General features: G+C 43.1%; 3 protein-coding genes and 2 non-coding genes across 5 annotated transcripts; 4 read left to right on the top strand and 1 right to left on the bottom strand.

The window, feature by feature from the left end:
• Window positions 1-956: 956 nt before the first annotated feature.
• LOC115197080 (60S ribosomal protein L27a) lies at window positions 957-3,787 on the top strand. Its single transcript, XM_029758262.1, has 5 exons — window positions 957-1,012; window positions 1,582-1,645; window positions 1,733-1,808; window positions 2,448-2,622; window positions 3,615-3,787. The coding sequence occupies exons 1-5, from the start codon at window positions 1,010-1,012 to the stop codon at window positions 3,741-3,743; spliced, it is 447 nt and encodes a 148-aa protein (XP_029614122.1). The 5' UTR covers window positions 957-1,009; the 3' UTR covers window positions 3,744-3,787.
• Window positions 1,976-2,105, top strand: LOC115197850 (small nucleolar RNA SNORA3/SNORA45 family). Its single transcript, XR_003879090.1, has one exon. It is a non-coding gene; the product is annotated as a small nucleolar RNA SNORA3/SNORA45 family (small nucleolar RNA).
• Window positions 2,910-3,040, top strand: LOC115197849 (small nucleolar RNA SNORA3/SNORA45 family). Its single transcript, XR_003879089.1, has one exon. It is a non-coding gene; the product is annotated as a small nucleolar RNA SNORA3/SNORA45 family (small nucleolar RNA).
• A 1,274-nt stretch (window positions 3,788-5,061) lies between the features above and the next one.
• On the top strand, window positions 5,062-6,632 carry akip1 (A kinase (PRKA) interacting protein 1). Its single transcript, XM_029758259.1, has 5 exons — window positions 5,062-5,157; window positions 5,408-5,605; window positions 5,739-5,825; window positions 5,913-6,023; window positions 6,197-6,632. The coding sequence occupies exons 2-5, from the start codon at window positions 5,453-5,455 to the stop codon at window positions 6,338-6,340; spliced, it is 495 nt and encodes a 164-aa protein (XP_029614119.1). The 5' UTR covers window positions 5,062-5,157; window positions 5,408-5,452; the 3' UTR covers window positions 6,341-6,632.
• A 639-nt stretch (window positions 6,633-7,271) lies between these two features.
• c7h11orf16 (chromosome 7 C11orf16 homolog) lies at window positions 7,272-15,655 on the bottom strand. The gene is made up of 8 exons (XM_029758234.1): window positions 15,601-15,655; window positions 15,082-15,301; window positions 12,818-13,192; window positions 9,874-9,995; window positions 9,314-9,473; window positions 8,813-9,065; window positions 8,022-8,609; window positions 7,272-7,860 (listed from the first exon to the last, which is right to left on the bottom strand). Exons 2-8 carry the CDS (start codon window positions 15,292-15,294, stop codon window positions 7,643-7,645), a joined length of 1,929 nt encoding a protein of 642 aa, XP_029614094.1. The 5' UTR covers window positions 15,295-15,301; window positions 15,601-15,655; the 3' UTR covers window positions 7,272-7,642.
• Window positions 15,656-17,748: the final 2,093 nt, after the last annotated feature.

The raw sequence follows: 17,748 nt of genomic DNA, 5'->3' as shown, positions 1-17,748 counted from the left end.
ACACTTCCTCTTATGCGCTCTCCTTTTCTATTGGTTTCAAATCAACTTCCTTTAATTGTCTAGCAGCCAACGACATTATCCTAGTCATATTAGTAATGATGATTGCATCTCCCCTCTAACTTTGTAATGGATATATGTCCATCTCTGTTAATGAAACAGCTCACGTGAATTGCGCATTTTAAGATGTTTTCCCGCAAATAGAATGTTGGAACATTTGCGCTAATGCCTACCGCACATTGCTGCGCTTAAATTGTGAAGAAATGATATATTATCAACATTTTAAACTAAACATTCTGATCTGTTCCATCACCCTTATTGATACAGCATATACCTCCACTACACTGGTATACATCAATGGGGATTAAGAAGTGAGTATACACAATGCCTAGGCTACTGAAAAGAACGTGGGCATTCCTCCGTATACCCTGCACTACAGCACTGAGTGGGTTCTTCTTCAATGCAAAAATAACTTGGGTTGAATTTGGTGTTCGTCTTCTTCTATGATATCATGGCGGTCCGCAAACAACCGTTTAAGTGCATGCCGCCAACTACTATGCTGGAAAATACGATACATCATGGGCTGCCCAATTATGTACTACCATGAAAATAAATGAACTTGGTGTTACTCCGAATGAAATATTTGCTACAGTCTCTCTCCCTCTGCGCCATGTGTGACATAAACAGATCATAGAGGAAATAGCCCATTAAATATTTCTGATTAATTCGAAATTACAGACTGCCTATTGACTTTTGCTTTTCCTTCAGTTTGATGCAGGTCTACAAAGGTTAATCATTTGGTTTTAGTTGGGAAAAAACGAATTCTCATTCAATCTAATTCAGGAATGAATATTACTGTTTCATTAACGAGGTCAAATGGTCTGTTTATTCTGTATTCCTCTTGGTGTCCGTCTGATGTCGCTGTTGGTTTCTATGAAAGTTGTCGGGCCGTAAATCTCGTACAAAACCGTGAGATTTCAGATTCGCGTTCCTCTTTCAACTCTCCTCCAAGATGGTAAGTGCTGTCGTGTATACTTCTGCTGTAAAAATAGGTTTAAATCTATGTCCATCCTGTGTTGTACGAGTAGAAAAATTACAAATTTGTTTAGTTGTCTTATATGTTATAGACATTGTCCCTATCCATTGTCATTATTAAGGAGAATACGGTAGAAAAACGTTGTAAACCGGCGAGCTTTCCCGAATGTTGGATACAGGCCTTTGCTTGGTAGCGACCCACTTTTACCGTTTACTGACAATGTTGCAATTTCGTAAATCTTATTTCTGTCACGAAACTCAAGTGATCTGTCCTTGTAAAATATTTTATGTCGAAATACTTGCAACATTAGCCATTATGACCACATCTATGTTGTGGTAGTTTAGTTTACTAGCTAATCCATTAGTCGTTCACGTTACCTGCCATAAGTAGGGCAGCATGAAAGCGAAGCTCGAGCGTATGTGTTCTATTTATCTCGTTCTTGCGCCCGTCATGAAGTATTCTGTTTGGTTGTTGACATGGTTAAATGTCTCCTACATGTTGTCCAATCATATTTATTTTGTTATCCTAAAGTAAATTATGTCTTGCAGCCTACCAAGAAGACCAAGACCAGGAAGCTCCGAGGGCACGTCAGCCACGGACATGGTCGTATCGGTGAGTTGAGCATGGTCGACATTGGTGATACTTGTGGATAGTAATGGTAGTTATTGCAAAACGTGAGAACTGTTTCTCTCGTCCTAGGCAAGCACAGGAAGCATCCTGGAGGTCGTGGTAATGCCGGTGGCATGCATCACCACAGAATTAACTTCGACAAATAGTGAGTGGAGTACTTTACCGTTAATGTTTTAGTAAGAAACTATTTAACATTCATTGTGAACCTTTACTGTAGGTGTACACTGCATTGTTTGGTGGCTTGAGTAGTAAGAACATTATCAATGTCGTTTTTTTAAGAGGGAGTGATCCTCAGCATAGTGTGTGATGCTATCAGAGACTCAGAGTCTCATCTTGACAAACACCATTGTCTTGGTGTGCTAGAGTTCTCTAAGAGTGAAGACTGGTCCTATTCACCGACTAGCCCCTCATAGGCTAGTCACCCACATGGGCAGTTACAAGTGTTGATATTTTTGCCAACACCTCTATTAGTCCTATAAATTGTTTTATGCTCACATTACTGAAGGCTGTATGATGAAATAATTCCTTGTCGCATTCATTTTGTGCAACAGGTTGTCTTGTCATGCTGTGAAGTTACTATTCACAACACATACAAAGTCCTGTATTTATTTTTTGTTGATGGGTTTTGCTTTCTGGTGGATTCTCAATCCCACCAATTCTGATGTCATCTATTGATTACATTGTCATGACAGTGTTAAGACTGCGCTTCAACTTCATCTCCGGTAAGAATTTGGTGTAATACAATATGCTTGACATGTCCTGTCTGGTCTCTGTGCTTCCACAGCCATCCTGGGTACTTTGGTAAGGTGGGCATGAGACACTACCATCTCAAGAGGAACACCGTGCACTGCCCCACTGTCAACCTGGACAAACTGTGGACGCTCGTGAGCGAGCAGACCAGGCTCAACTACGCCAAGAAGCCCGACGGCCCTGCACCCGTCATTGATGCCGTGCGCGCTGTAAGTATCTTCCCCAGAGCACCATATGTCTGGTCCCAGGCGACGGTGCTGGTTCTACATATATTCTCCCTTAACTGTAATGGTTTTTGAAGGTAGATTCGGCTTTATTTGAGGAACAATTTGACTTGCCTCCAGTTATTGCAATGTAAAACATTTTTAGAATATAACCAGTCTACTCAACAGGCCTTTTATTTAGCACAGTGATAACACCTTATTCAGGTAATTATTCCCCTGGTTGGTGGCTTATAAACAGCTTTGTGTTCAGTATGCCACACAGAGTGATGCTGTCAGAGACTCAGAGTCACATCTTGACAAACACTGTTGTTTTGGTGTGCTAGAGTTCTCTAAGAGTGAAGACTGTTCCTATTCACCGGCTGGCCCTGTAATAGGTCAATCGGCCACATGGACAGTTACAAGTGTTATACGTTGTTGCCAGGACTGTTCTAGAGCCATGTTTGAGCAGGAGCTCTTGGCCTTTACACTCTGTCATGCAGAATTATCTAACTTTGGGCTGTGGAGAACTTGCTTGTGTACTAGCTGGCCATTCAAACTAAACGGCTGTAATGAAATCCCTAATTAGAGGCTTGCACAAATGACGGCCTGCTGCGGTTGTTGAGTAACATGGGCTTCTTGACCAGTAGCTCCAGGGTGTCAATGGTTTAGACTTAAATCAAGTTTGTTGTAGCCATGCTGACCTCTGGCACTGAATCTTAGACTGGCATTGGTGTGAAAGGAGCTGCTGTGAGGGTTTATCAAGTGGATATAGATGGTAGCAAGTAGTTTGAGATGGCCATGCATGTCTTTAAGGTCTGAGGTCTGTATACTTTTGTAACTGGATCTGCTGCCTACTGTTTTGGAATCATTCATTTAGCAGATGCAGCATGTAGGGCCATGTACTTAATAGGACTGACTTTGTGGGAAGGTGGGAGACTCAATGAGATGTCAAACTTTTTGTGTAGATGTGTTAAGCAATGTTGGTTCTGTCTCCACAGGGCTACTTCAAAGTGCTTGGCAAAGGCAAGCTGCCCAAGCAGCCTGTGATCGTCAAGGCAAAGTTCTTCAGTCGACGGGCAGAGGAGAAGATCAAGGCAGTGGGAGGAGCCTGCGTGCTGATGGCATAAGCTCCTGTCAATGTTTTTTGCAAGAATAAACTGTATAAATTGGATTGGCTTTGTCTTGTGGTCTGTTGACGATGTAAATGTTGTCTGAAGGTTCTCACACATTGTTAGGTAAAAGTTGTTGTGCAAGGAACTGAGAATGTATTGATTTACTGCATAGAATGCCTTTGCCATTGGTCACTTACCCTGTTCCTGGTAGCTACAGGGTGTGGGGACTTGTTCCAACCCAACATGTACACATCTGACTAGGCTAACTAAGGTGTTAGAGCAGTGGTTCTCAATTTGTTTTTCCTTGGGACCCAAGTTAAACAATGTCTGTCACCCAATATTTGCAGCACACTTTTTTTTGTTGCCTAAATGCAGTCTGGAAAAATATTTTTACTGCTATATTGATAGTAACTAGCAGTTATATACCATTTTATTTTGCCTGTATTGAATGTTGAACTCACTGGTTTAGGACTACAAAATCTGCTAAATAGTGCTAATAGCTCTATTGAAATGCAGTGACATTGTTCAGAGATTGAGTTAAGTTATACATAGTCTTGGTTTTAAAATCAGATGTATTTTTTTTCATTACATTTATACTCGCACTGTAACACACCAGTTGAGAATTGCTGTGTTCGAGACATTGCTGCCTGGACAGATTCACTCATCTACAAATTGCCTTGAATACATTAACTCTAGATAATTGGATGAATGCGGTGTCAGTGGTTGGCTGGGACAACCTGTACCCAAATGGTTTTGCAGGACCAGGGTTTGATTACTGGTGAGTCATATGTATGTTTTTTATTTTACCTTAATTTATCTAGACAAGACAGTGAAAACTTCTCATTTACAATGATGGCCAAACTCAGATGACGCTGGGCCAATTGTGCGCCGCCCTATGGGACTCCCAATCATGACCGGTTGTGATACAGCCTGGATTTGAACCAGGGTGTCTAGTGGCACCTCTTGCACTGAGATGCAGTGCCTTACACTGCTGTGCCACTCATTTGGCAGATATTTTGATCTCTAGAATTGTTTGCTGTAAGTTGACATGCCTATGTAGTTTGGGTATTTGATATATTTGTGAAAGTGGTCTGTTACATAAGTATATCAAAACAACCTAAAAGGGAGAACATTCGTGAAACTATTTTGAACCTAGACATTATTACATCCAGCATTCTAACCATTTTACAGCACATCAATTGACAATTCAGACCATGCACAATGCCCATTTTGAAATAATGTTCTATATTTGACAATTTATATGAAATATCGTGACACTTGCCATAATACAGAACTACTTTGCTGAGAGAATGAGCTGGTTTGAACCAATCCAGATAAGGGAGGTGCCCTGGACCGAAAATGTGACGACGTAATCTTTACGGCAAGTTTAGTGCGCGCAAAAGTAACCAAAACAGGCGCAAGTGTTTGGGTAAGTAACTTTACGTGAATAAATTGTTTGTCTCGTCCACACAAATTCATACGATAGGATGGCATGAATTCATGTTCAACATTACATTCTCGAATTCCTAGGGATCTAATCGAGTGCTCACTGCACGTTCTCTGTCATATGTATGATATGCACCCACATAACTAGAGCGCACTACAAACCAAGGGAGGTTGTGACGTCGGCGTTGTGTCACGTTAACGGTATTCTGCAATGTTACTCCTTGTCATAAAAGGGTCGTGTCTCGGGTACGGCAGAGATTTTACTCCAGGGTTTTCGCATGGCAACTCAAGCCTGGCAACTCGAGTCATCCCTGCGTCGCTCCGCCAGAATAGGCCTGGAAGTACTGGAGCGAGCGTCGAGACGGAGCGTAGACTGGAGTGTGAGTCCGTCTCCCAATACAACACCAACGGATGGCAACGCCAGGAGTGAGGTAGGCCTACGTGTAATTGTTTTTATGTCTCCGCTATCGTCTTTTCTCTGATTTCTTTGAACTATATGGACTAATGAGTAGTTTTGTAAACTTCTATGTGTCTTTATCATATCCCAAACTGTCCATATTTTAGGTTCTGGGAAACTCAGCCCACACAAGCCTGGATGATGCTTTTGAGACCATAGCAGAATTCATGGCTCAGACAACATATCAATGCAAGGTATTGTATGTGCTCCAACCCAATCCTATTGCCCTTATTTGGTGCACGCATTTGTGAATGCAGGGTGAATTTTTGTTTGTATTACAGAACTTTTACATGACGGAGACTGAGCCTATGGAAAATGAGAGAACCCATGTGTGCAGATACCATTCTCAATCTCACCAATGTCCAGGGACCTCACTGCAGATCAGGAAACATGTAAGGCAAAGTTACAGCCTTTAAGTGCAGCAACCGTTCATAGTACATTTAGAAGTTTAGGACAGATCCCATACATTCAAATGGAGAAAGTCAACAAAAACATTCCATTTGAAATGGCTTTACTTGTCATAGTCATGTGTTTGAGATACTAAGGTATGCTTGTGTTCCTCCAGGCACGGTCATCACCTGAGGAATTCCACATTGAGGTGTCACCAGGTACCTATGCGATTACCGCGGGAACGCAGGACTCGCAGCAACAGACCCGGCTAGTACGCATTAATGCAGGAGAGAGTATGAACCTCACCTTTCACCTCTAACCAATCCCCTTTGACCGTTCTGCTACAAATAACAAAACTGTCCAACCGGAATGTTTACATATGTATTTTCCAGTGTGTCTTGTCTTCGGGATGAACTTATTCGCTTTAGAGCGACAGTAATACATTTATTAATTTGCTGCTAAATGAGAAGCCATATTTTGATGATCTGATCAGGATTACATTTTTTATATTCAATTATTTATGTCAAATGTCTGCCTAAATGCATCACGTAAAGCACTAATTGTGTTTTTTACCATATCAGTATAATAAAGTATATTTTATATCAATGATAGTTTGTTTTTGGCACAGTTTTTCTTGTCAACTCAAGCAAATGTTTAAAAGCCCACCTCAGGGGAAGTTGTTGCACCTATTTCGAGTAATTCCTGTCCTAAAGCGTACATTCTTGTTTAGGTTCCACCTAGAAGACTGACGCAGGCTGCTAATACGCATTCAGGAATTGGGGATGGGATTGTGGTGATTGTCCACGTGTAGTAGAGAAATATCAACAAATGGGGGCACTGACTGACCGCTGTCAGTGTAACTAGCTAGCATGCTAACCTTAGCCAGCTCATGAAAGTTATGTGAGCACCATTTCAGTTGTGACAGGCAGACTAGCTCAATAAGTGAAATGTATCGATTATGGTAATTTGCTGTTAAATGGGGAGGTGCAAAAACATTAGTTTTCACATTTTTTTTATTTGCTCCATGGCAAGGTGGCCAAGTGTAGGGTCGTCACTAGTTAACACGGCCATAAACCCTGTCTATTTCTACATTTTATTTTCTTAAAATCAGATTTTTAAACTGAATTTTCATATTAACCTTAGCCACACTGCTAACCTTAGCCTAACCATAACCTTAAAGACCAAAAGGTTCATTTTTTTGATTTCATGAATTTGTACAACGTAGCCCAATTTTGACTTTTTTATTTAGTGGAAACCCAAGTTTAGGCTACAAAGAAAAGCTGTTTGGCCCTCAGACAACTCGCAAATAGGAATATTAGGTAGGTAATGTTAAATTAAAACCCAGCCCTGAAATTAAACGTAGGCTGGAAGTAATTTGCATGTCATCTCCATAGGAAAATACACCTAAGACTCACGGAAACATCTGAAGTCGCACATTTGGTTCTGGCACTTCAAGGCCAAATATATCACACACTGACTAAAACTATTACTTATTGACTTACACCGTTGTGCAACATCATGGGTAAGCTCTGGCCATAGTCTTTCAGCTCAAAAATGTGTATTTCTACTTGTGTGGGTGTTTTTAAGACCCAACAAGATTCGTCTTCAATAGTCAAAACCATCATGTATAAACACCTGGGATCGTGTTGCCAGCGGTTAACTGCAGTCTCGTTTTGGGATGAGGTTTGGAGTCTGTCAGGCCAAACACATCCCTGATGGTCACCCTCCTCTCACAGCCAGGAAGTGGCTGAAACATGGAGCTGTGATTGGGTGAGCCACTGATCTCGACGTCAGGGTAGCTGATTTTCATAGCCTGGAATTTTCCCCTTGGTACTTTCTCTGAAAAATATGTATGGTGTAAACATGCATGTTTTTCTTTTGGTTTGTTTAATCATCAGTTTTACGTTATTCTGCTTTTCCAATATACAGCTATTTTCAACAAGCCCCGTAGCAAGATGTGCATAAAGAAACACTAATTTTTAGCTGAGTATATTCAATACCTGGTTGTCTGTGCTGTGGCTCTGGATGGCTTCTCCTCCAGTACCTCCAGGCAGGTCGGCCGTGTTCTGGCCCCAGCTTGTCCAGGGGAGAGGGCTCTGTGCTGGCCAATGGGCTGACAGACTTTTCCCCTATGGCCCCTGCTTCCTCATCACCCGACAGGGATGATGAAGATGATGTCTCATGTTCGACCTCTTTAGTTTCCTTGAGCTCTCCCAACTGGAGGTCCACCTTCTTCTCTAGCTCTGCCCTATCTTGTCGCTTTTTCCTCTCTAGCCCCTCCCTCTCTCTCAGGCCATGCACATGAGTAGGCGGAACTCTCAGTGGCCACCATGGCTGCATGATTGGACAATGGCATGGTCCACCTGCTGATGGACAGCACTGTGTTCCAGTGCAGTACAGATAGGGAGCCCACATGGTGCTGTGGACGTGGAGCAAATTGTCATTGCAGCATGGCGGCAGAGGAATTCGCTGGAGCTCCCTGACGATCCGCTCATGCTGAGATGCAGGGATCCACACAGCTAGATCCCCAGGCACCTGCATAAGCCTACCATTCCACAGCAGCACCTGGAGCCCCTTCCCACTCTCTACTGCAAGGGCAAATACAGACCTCAGCTTAGAGTGCAACGTATAATATAGTGCCACACACTGGTCTTCTATGCAGCCTCTACTTTGAGCATTACTGATCTGAAAGGGGTGAAACATCTGTCATAGTTCTCATATCCAGAGTCATGACTCTTTCACAGCGGGAGACAATGTAATAGTCAACCCTTCTGATCAAACCGCACCTTACCTGTCACTGAATCTCGTGTCTCCATTCCGGAGACCACTCTCCCCGGACCGTATCTCCTCAGGTCAGGTTCCCACGGGGACAACACTGCATCCCCAGGGACCAGACAGTGTGTGTGGGCCTGAGTGTGGTTCAGCATGTCTGGAGAGCAGACTAGCTGCTGTTGCTGGGACATCCTCATAGCGTGACCGTCTCCCCCTTCGGGTCTCCTCGTCCCCGGCCTGTCAAACTCAACCACGTACACTCCTCTTCGACCCTGGGGGACAGAAGAAAATACATTTTTGCTCACGGCATGGCATCGGAAGGCAAGGAACCAAGCTCAATGAAGCATTGACACATACAGTATATTCACTGGTAGGCTAAAGATAGAAACCCAACATCTTACATAAGCCTCTCATGGTGTTTGGTGCTTTCATTTTTGAATGATATTGTGCTTTGGTGATATGATAATATATTCAAAATCCTTTAAAAGATGACATGCATGAAGGGATATCTGCTTGTTACCTGGACTAGCTGCGTTACAGTGCCCAAGTAGTAAAGGCCATCCAGCTCCCTCCTGGCCAACACACGGCAGCCTGGGAGAAACTCTGTGCTGCATAGGGACAGGGCCCTCCCTGACAACACACAGCTACTAACTGGACAGAAGGGATTACCAAGCATACACCTGCAGCACAACCACAATAAATATATGTATTTTACCTCAGTGGGAACCAGACTGCATAGATGTAGCCATTAACATGTCTATCCACATCCTGTACGTAAATGCTTAGATACTGTACATAAATCCTGTCCGTAAATGCTTAGATACTGTACACACAATAGACAAATTGTCCAGAAAGGGTTGATTATTTTGTGGTTATAGCAGTGGTTTACTAGCCTGGGTACCAGTCTGTTTAGCTAATATTCAACTCCTTGTACTCTGTGTGATGTGCCAAAGTGTGTTGAGCATGATGAGTGGAATGTTAGCTAAACAGACTGGTATCCAGGCTAGTGGTTTACAATCCCAGTGTATACAGTGCATTCCGTATGAAGCTGTTTGAAATGTGGTAATCCAGGAGACCAACCTGAGAGGAGATAAGGGCAGTAAAGGCTGCAGTGGAACAACAGAGGTGGACTGACTGCAGGACTTCACTGGAGAACAGGTCGGCACTGAGGACTGGCTCTCTGCAGTGTACAATGGGATCACCTGGAAGCACACACCCAAGACTTTCATCATAACTCTCCCTATTCAATGTTTTTTCTTCTTGTGACTTAAACTTAGAGATTTGGGAATTCACATTCCTTGTTAAATTCAAGCCTTTTTCTGAACCAGCTCACCAGTGTTTGTTATAGATGTAACAGTTGCTAATGTGTTAAAAAAAATTATAATCTGTCTCTACAGATTCATGACCGGCCACAAACAACAGGTACGCTACCAAGACAGCCTCTAAGACTGGCAGAAGCTGGTGGGAGGTGTGTGCTCAAGGAACTCTTCTGGGCCCTCTCATCTTCCTATCAGTCATTGACAGCACAGCACAGATGTCAACAGTATGTGGAAACCCACTATTTGGCCAAAAAGTATGTGGACACCCCTTCAAACTGACAGATGTCTAAAATCGAGCACACCGCCATGCAATCTCCATAGACAAACACTGCCAGTAGAGCTCAGTGATTTTCAACATGGCACCGTCATAGGATGCCACCTTTCCAACAAGTCAGTTCATCAAATTTCTGCCCTGCTCGAGATGCCCCGGTCAACTGTAAGTGCTGTTATTGTGAAGTGGAAACGTCTAGGAGCAACAGCGGATCAGCCGCGAAGTGGTGAGTCACACGAGCTCAGAACGGGACCGCCGAGTGCTGAAGCGCATAAAAATAGTCTGTCCTCAGTTGCAACACACTATCGAGTTCCAAACTGCCTCTGGAAGCAACCTCAGCACAATAACTGTTCGTTGGAAGCTTCATGAAATGGGTTTCCGGGCCTCCTGAGGGGTGCAGTGGTATAAGGCACTGCATCGCAGTTGCTAGCTGTGCCACTAGAGATCCTGGTTCAAGTCCAGGCTCTGTCCCAGCCTGCTGCGAAAATCTCAATTCAGAGACTGGCTACCCCCTGACCGGCACACAATTGGCCCAGCGTCGTCCGGGTTAGGGGGGGGGGTTTCCCGGCAGGGATGTCCTTGTCCCATCGCGCTCTAGCGACTCCTGTGGCGGGCCGGGCACATGCACGCTGATACGGTCGCCAGGTCAATACGGTCGCCATTGTGCCAAGAAGCAGTGTGGCTTGGTTGGGTTGTGTTTCGGAGGATGCATGGCTCTCGACCTTCGCCTCTCCCAAGTCCGTACCGGAGTTGCAGCGATGAGACAAGACTAACTACCAATTGGATACCACGAAATTGGGGAGAAAAAGGGGTAAAAGTATTAAAAAAAAGGTTTCCATGGGCAAGCAGCCGCACACAAGCCTAAGATCACCATGCACAGTGCCAAGCATTGGCTGGAGTGGTGTAAAGCTCGCCGCCATTGGACTCTAGAGCAGAGGACACGCGTTCTCTGAAGTGATGAATCACGCTTCACTATCTGGCAGTCCTATGGAAGAATTTGGGTTTGGAGGATGCCAGGCAAACGCTACCTGCCTGATTGCATAGTGCCATCTTAATGCTACAGCATACAATGACATTCTAGACGATTCTGTGCTTCCAACTTCATTGCAACAGTTTGGGGAAGGCCATTTTCTGTTTCAGCATGACAATGCCCCTGTGTACAAAGCGAGGTCCATACAGAAATGTTTTGTCGAGATCGGCCTGCACAGAGCCCAGAGCCCTGACCTCAACCCCATCTGCGAGCCACGCCGACTGCAAGCCACACCTAATCGCCCAACATCAGTGTCCGACCTCAGTAATGCTCTTGTGGCTGAATGGAAGCAAGTCCCCCGCAGCAATGTTCCAACATCTAGTGGAAAGCCTTCCCAGAAGAGTGGAGGCTGTTATTGCAGCAAACTCCGTACTAATGCCCATGATTTTGGAATGAAATGTTCGACAAGCAGGTGTCCACATACCTTTGGTCATGTATTGTATGTAGATGATCTAAATCTGAGCCACTCCATGTACAACAGGAAACATCAGCACACCACAGCAGGCTCTTAACAACTTCGACACATGGGTTCAAGCAAGCAGAATGTCACTGAACCCTGTCAAGTGCAAGGTCCTATCAATAACCTTCACAAGAAATCCAACCAGTCCCGTGCCCTTTCCGGATTGAGGGCCAGAATCTCAAAGTGCTGTTAAGACTTTATGGGTAATAGTACAAAAGGACTTATAATGGGGCGTGCAGGTTGCTACTATGGTCATCAAGAGCAATAAAATAAATGTTATCCTTCCGCCTCATAAAAGGTTCCATGTGTTACAGGAAGACCTTGTGAGCATTTACACTGGCTACAGTACTTATGCCCCACCCTGGAGTGTGCCGCTCCTGCTTGGCACAGCTCACTGACCCAGGCCCAGTCTGATAACCTGGAGCATATTCAGAAGAGCGCATGCCACTACAGTATCCTGCACTACTTCGGCTTAATTAGAGAAGGACACCGACTTCGCTGTCAGCCTCCTAAAATCTCAATTCAGAGACTGGCTACCCCCTGACCGAAACACAGTGACAGGCAGGAACACCCGTAGCCAAAGCCAACTGACTATACCAGAGTCTAGAACTCAACAGTACATGAGGTCACCAAACCCATATTTCTGCTCATTAATGAATGAGTCGCTTTAAGACCGCAGGACATTTATTTGCTCTTATACATTAATATTTTGTATGCTCATGGATTCAAGTGTGTATTGACTGCTATATGAGTGTAATAATAACGAACTTGGCTACTGTCTGAAATCACACTGACACAATGAAATCTGGTGGAGGTGACCTTCCTTCTACTAACCCCGACAATGACTAATTAATCAAGTAAGTGCTCAATGATGAGCAGTGGACACTCAAATTCATTAAGACTCAATCACTGTAAATGAATCACCAACTCTCATGGTCCCCCACCTGCTCTAATGCCCCATCCATCCCGACAGGGAGAACATAACAGCTCCCTCTTGTGGCGTGAGTCAGACACTGCATGAAGTCCTGAGTCCTGCCGTCCAGAGAGCTGCTGCTGCTGGGGTTAGATAGTGACAGGTGGAACACATGGACTGGCCTCTCCCCGGCCATGGTTGACAGGGCCCGGAGGAGTTCCTCTGGGTGGTCAGGGAGACCGGTGGTGACCAGGTGGACGGCATGGCAGGCTGGGTCGCTGAAGGCTGTACTCAGGGCAGCCAGGAGGTCCCTACCTGGACTGGAGCTGAGGGAGTGAATCCAGGATAGAGCCTCGTAGACAGTGTCTGGAGCACAGGGCACCATGTGCTCAGACCAACGGGTTACCTAGGGTTGGGCAACAAACTATAGTTTTGGCAAGTCGGTTTGGACATCTACTTTGTGCATGACACAAGTAATTTTTCCAACAATTGTTTACAGACAGATTATTTCACTTATAATTAACTGTATCACAATTCCAGTAGGTCAGAAGTTTACATACACTAAGTTGACTGTGCCTTTAAACAGGTTGGAAAATTCCAGAAAATTATGTCATGGCTTTAGAAGCGTCTGATAGGCTAATAGACATAATTTGAGTCAATTGGAGGTCTACCTGTGGATGTATTTCAAGGCCTACCTTCAAACTCAGTGCCTCTTTGCTTGACATCATGGGAAAATCAAAAGAAATCAGCCAAGACCTCAGAAAAAAATTGTAGACCTCCAAGTCTGGTTCATCCTTGGGAGCAATTTCCAAATGCCTGAAGGTACCACGTTCATCTGTACAAACAATAGTACGCAAGTATAATACCGCTCAGGAAGGAGATGCATTCTGTCTCCTAGAGATGAACGTACTTTAGTGCAAAAAGTGCAAATCAATCCCAGAACAACAGCATAGGACCTTGTGAAGATACTGGAGGAAACGGGTACAAAAGTATCTATATCCACATTAAAATGAGTCCTATATCGACATAACCTGAAAGGCTGCTCAGAAAGGAAGGAGCCACTGCTCCAAAACCGCCATAAAAAAATCCAGACTACGGTTTGCAACTGCACATGGGGACAAAGATTGTACTTTTTGGAGAAATGTCCTCTGGTCTGATGAAACAAAAATATAGCTGTTTGGTCATAATGACCATCATTATGTTTGGAGGAAAAAGGGGGAGGCTTGCAAGCCAAAGAATCACCATCCCAACCGTGAAGCACGGAGGTGGCAGCATCATGTTGTGGGGGTGCTTTGCTGCATGAGGCACTGGTGCACTTCACAAAATAGATGGCATCATGAGGCAGGAAAATTATGTGGATATATTGCAGCAACATCTCAAGACATCAGTCAGGAAGTTAAAGCTTGGTCGCAAATGGGTCTTCCAAATGGACAATGACCACAAGCATACTTCCAAAGTTGTGGCAAAATTGCTTAAGGACAACAAAGTCAAGGTATTGCAGTGGCTATCACAAAGTCCTGATCTCAATCATATAGAAAAAGTGTGGGCAGAACTGAAAAAGCGTGTGCGAGCAAGGAGGCCTACAAAACCTGACTCAGTTACACCAGCTCTGTCTGGAGGAATGGGCCAAAATTCACCCAACTTATTGTGGGAAGCTTGTGGAAGGCTACCCAAAACAATTTAAAGGCAATGGTACCAAATACTAATTGAGTGTATGTAAACTTTTGACCCACTGGGAATGTGATGAAAGAAATAAAAGCTGAAATAAATCATTCTCTCTACTATTATTCTGACATTTCACATTCTTAAAATAAAGTGGTGATCCTAACTGACCTAAGACAATTTTTACTTGGATTAAATGTCAGGAATTGTGAAAAACTGAGTTTAAATGTATTTGGCTAAGGTGTATGTAAACTTCCGACTTCAACTGTACATAGTCATTGAACTCTGGTCACTTTAATAATGTTTACATACTGTTTTACCCACTTCATATGTATATACTGTGTTCTAGTCATAGAACTACTGCTGTACACACCTTTTCTATTCATATACTGTTTACACACACCATCATATACATATTTATATTCTGGACTCTGACATTGCTCATTCTGATATTCCTTAGTTTCTTTATTTTTGAGATTTGTGTGTATTGTTCGGTATTATTGCACTGTTGGAGCTAGAAACATAAGTATTTTGCTGCACCTGTGATAACATCTTCAAAATATGTGTACGCGACCAATAACATTTGACTTGATGATATTGTTTACAGCATTAACATTGTGAGTTGTACAGTACCTTGTATGAGAAGCCTATGATATTGAAGAGCGAGTCTCTGAGGGATGCCTTGTTCAGCAGGGTCTGGATGAGCAGGCGCTTCACTGACCCCAGAGCAGTGCTCATGTCCTCCGAGGTGTCCAATACAAAGGACACATTCCTGTACCTCAGGCCCAGGAACAATGGAAGGAGCCTGCTGTGAGGCTCACCAGGTGACTGCGAGACAGACACCATCCTTGCCCTAGATGTCAAAGTATTAGTGAAGTAGAGGAAAAACAAAATACCTATTGAAATGTCTCATATTAGGCCTACATGTTGTGTATACTGTATCCTCAGGGTATAAGAGACCGTAAACCAAGATCTGTAAACTAACAATGAAAGGAATAAATGAAGAGCCCCCAACTAAAACAATTCTGCAGTGACAGGGATGTTTTCCATATATGATTTAAAATATATATATTTAATTGAGGCAGAAATGAATTATACTTTCATTGTTATACATTTAGGTGTTTAATAGTATCAAATGATAGGCTACTGTACCTCTGTGAATCCCCAAGAGTGTTCCTGCCTGTCTCTAGTCTGCAGATAGCCTCTAAACTCCATTGTTTACTTGAGTTACCATGGAGAGGTCTGGGTGAATGTTATCGTGGCCTCTTTGGGCTGCATAACTGTCAATCAACTAGTGAAAGCTGAGTAGTCTGGTCTCAGATCTAGTGCTGCATAGCCAACTCCTAGGGTCTTTGTCACACGAACGAACATACGAGTTGCCTATACAGCACAAACAGATCTAGGACCAGGCTAAAAGCGATGAGATGATAGCGTTATGTAACACAGACGTTACAACTTGGTTGCTTAGTCTTAAATTAAACATATGGCAAATATGTTGTGTCTCTGTGAAATGGAAGCCCTGAGAGATTTGACTGGCCTGTGTTTGTCTTTGAGGATTGTGCTATCAAAGTAAAATACAGCCTTTATTGGCTTCATGTTAGGAGCCCCTGGATACTTCTTGGTCCCCCACCAACTCTTCTTGGGCACTTTAATTACGTGAAATGACCTTTAATTACTTTCTTAACTCACTTAGATTGACATTTCATGAGCATGGCTGCCAATGTTGAGTGTGTTTGATGTGTTAGATGTAGCACTCTAAAGATGTCGCATCCATTTTAGAAAATGAGACCTTGTGTCAAATAAAAATATTACAAAAATAGAAAAAACATGAGTTCATCAGCTTTTATTTGTAAGTGCTGCCTTATTGCTACATACAAGTGATAAGAGACAGTGTACAGTAACTGTAACATAATGACAGAATAAATAACTTCCACTTGGATTTCTTACCATTTGATTGTGTTACAAAGTGGGATTAAAATTGAGTTATTTGTCATTTCTTGCCAACAATCGACACAAACTTGTCTGCAATGTCAAAGTGGAAGAATTAATTGATATAGTCGTTGCATAAATATTCAGCCACTTGTTTAGGCAAGCCTAAATTAGTTCAGGAGTCAAATTTGGCTGAACAAATCACATAAGTTACATGGACTCACTCAGTGTGAAATAATAGGGGTTGACATGATTTTTGAATGACTAACCCTTCCTCTGTCCCCCATACATACATCTGTAAGCTCCCTCATTCAAGTATTGAATTTCAAGTACAGTCTACAAATACCAGGGAGCTATTTGAAAGCCTCATGAAGAAGGGCAGTGATTGGTAGATGGGTAAAAATAACAAATCAGACATTTCTTATCTTTTTAAGCATGGTCAAGTTAATTATTATGCTGTGGATTATATATTAAACCACCCAAACGCATTAAAGATACTGTCGTCCTTCTGAACTGAGCTGCAGGACAGTGATTTTAAAACAGCTACAGAGTTCAATGTCTGTAATGGTAGAAAACTGAGGATGGATCAAGAATATTGTAGTGACGCCGCAATAATGACCTAAATGACAATGAACACAAGGACAAATCGACATTGGAGTTGCTTATCAAGAAGACAGTGAATGTTCCTGAGTGGCCAAGTTACAGTTTTGACTTAGTCTGCTTAAAAATCAATGGCAAGACTTGAAAATTGCTGTCTGACCATGATCCCCAACATCTAGACAGAGCTTGAAAATGTATTTTTATAAAAATGGGCAAATATTCCACAATCCAGGTGTGCAAAGCTCTTATAGACTTACCCAAAAATAATCACAGCTGTAACCGACGCCAAATGTGTTTCAAAGGGACAGATCTAAATTTACTGTGGGGGAGGGGCTGGTCCAACTCAAGGTGTCATAAAAGAAAATGCACCCCCCTCCCCAAAGTTACAAATATTTTCACATGACCCTCCCGTAGTACTGTAAAATAAATGGAACACCCTCCCCCTCATAGTATTAATTTAAAATAATGTTTACGACCACATATAATAACTGTAGCGACCCTGTGTTTATAAACCGGGATGTTGACTTTTCCACTTCAGCATGCTTTTGGGGCACAGTCAATACTACGCAGGACTAAGGGCCATAAGGTTTAGGGTTCACCGGCCACCACAAAAGAGCTCACTCTCCCTGCCTGTTTCATTACACTACGATCAGAGCAGGCTGCAGACAATGATGAGCTAGAGGGAAATCTGATATTTATAATTATATAAAATATATGCCTCTCTACCTTGTAGGCTTAACCAGTATCAAAGGCTTGGCTTGACAATCTCTA

The sequence above is a fragment of the Salmo trutta genome, chromosome 7 (genome assembly GCF_901001165.1).
Source record: "Salmo trutta chromosome 7, fSalTru1.1, whole genome shotgun sequence".
Taxonomy (NCBI): Eukaryota; Metazoa; Chordata; class Actinopteri; order Salmoniformes; family Salmonidae; genus Salmo; species Salmo trutta.
This window is presented reverse-complemented; position numbering and strand designations above follow the sequence as displayed.

What these genes read in the sequence shown, in the direction of transcription:
- LOC115197080 (XM_029758262.1), top strand. An exon ending in CCACGGACATGGTCGTATCG is followed by an intron (nt 1,646 to 1,732) that starts GTGAGTTGAGCA and finishes CTCTCGTCCTAG; the next exon opens with GCAAGCACAGGAAGCATCCT. An exon ending in AGAATTAACTTCGACAAATA is followed by an intron (nt 1,809 to 2,447) that starts GTGAGTGGAGTA and finishes GTGCTTCCACAG; the next exon opens with CCATCCTGGGTACTTTGGTA.
- akip1 (XM_029758259.1), top strand. Translation starts at nt 5,453, where the DNA reads ATGGCAACTCAAGCCTGGCAACTCGAGTCATCCCTGCGTCGCTCCGCC. An exon ending in AGACAACATATCAATGCAAG is followed by an intron (nt 5,826 to 5,912) that starts GTATTGTATGTG and finishes TTTGTATTACAG; the next exon opens with AACTTTTACATGACGGAGAC. An exon ending in CACTGCAGATCAGGAAACAT is followed by an intron (nt 6,024 to 6,196) that starts GTAAGGCAAAGT and finishes GTGTTCCTCCAG; the next exon opens with GCACGGTCATCACCTGAGGA.
- c7h11orf16 (XM_029758234.1), bottom strand. Translation starts at nt 15,294, where the DNA reads ATGGTGTCTGTCTCGCAGTCACCTGGTGAGCCTCACAGCAGGCTCCTT. An exon ending in CTGTAACGCAGCTAGTCCAG is followed by an intron (nt 9,066 to 9,313) that starts GTAACAAGCAGA and finishes TCTGTCCCCCAG; the next exon opens with GGTCGAAGAGGAGTGTACGT. An exon ending in GCCACAGCACAGACAACCAG is followed by an intron (nt 7,861 to 8,021) that starts GTATTGAATATA and finishes CATATTTTTCAG; the next exon opens with AGAAAGTACCAAGGGGAAAA.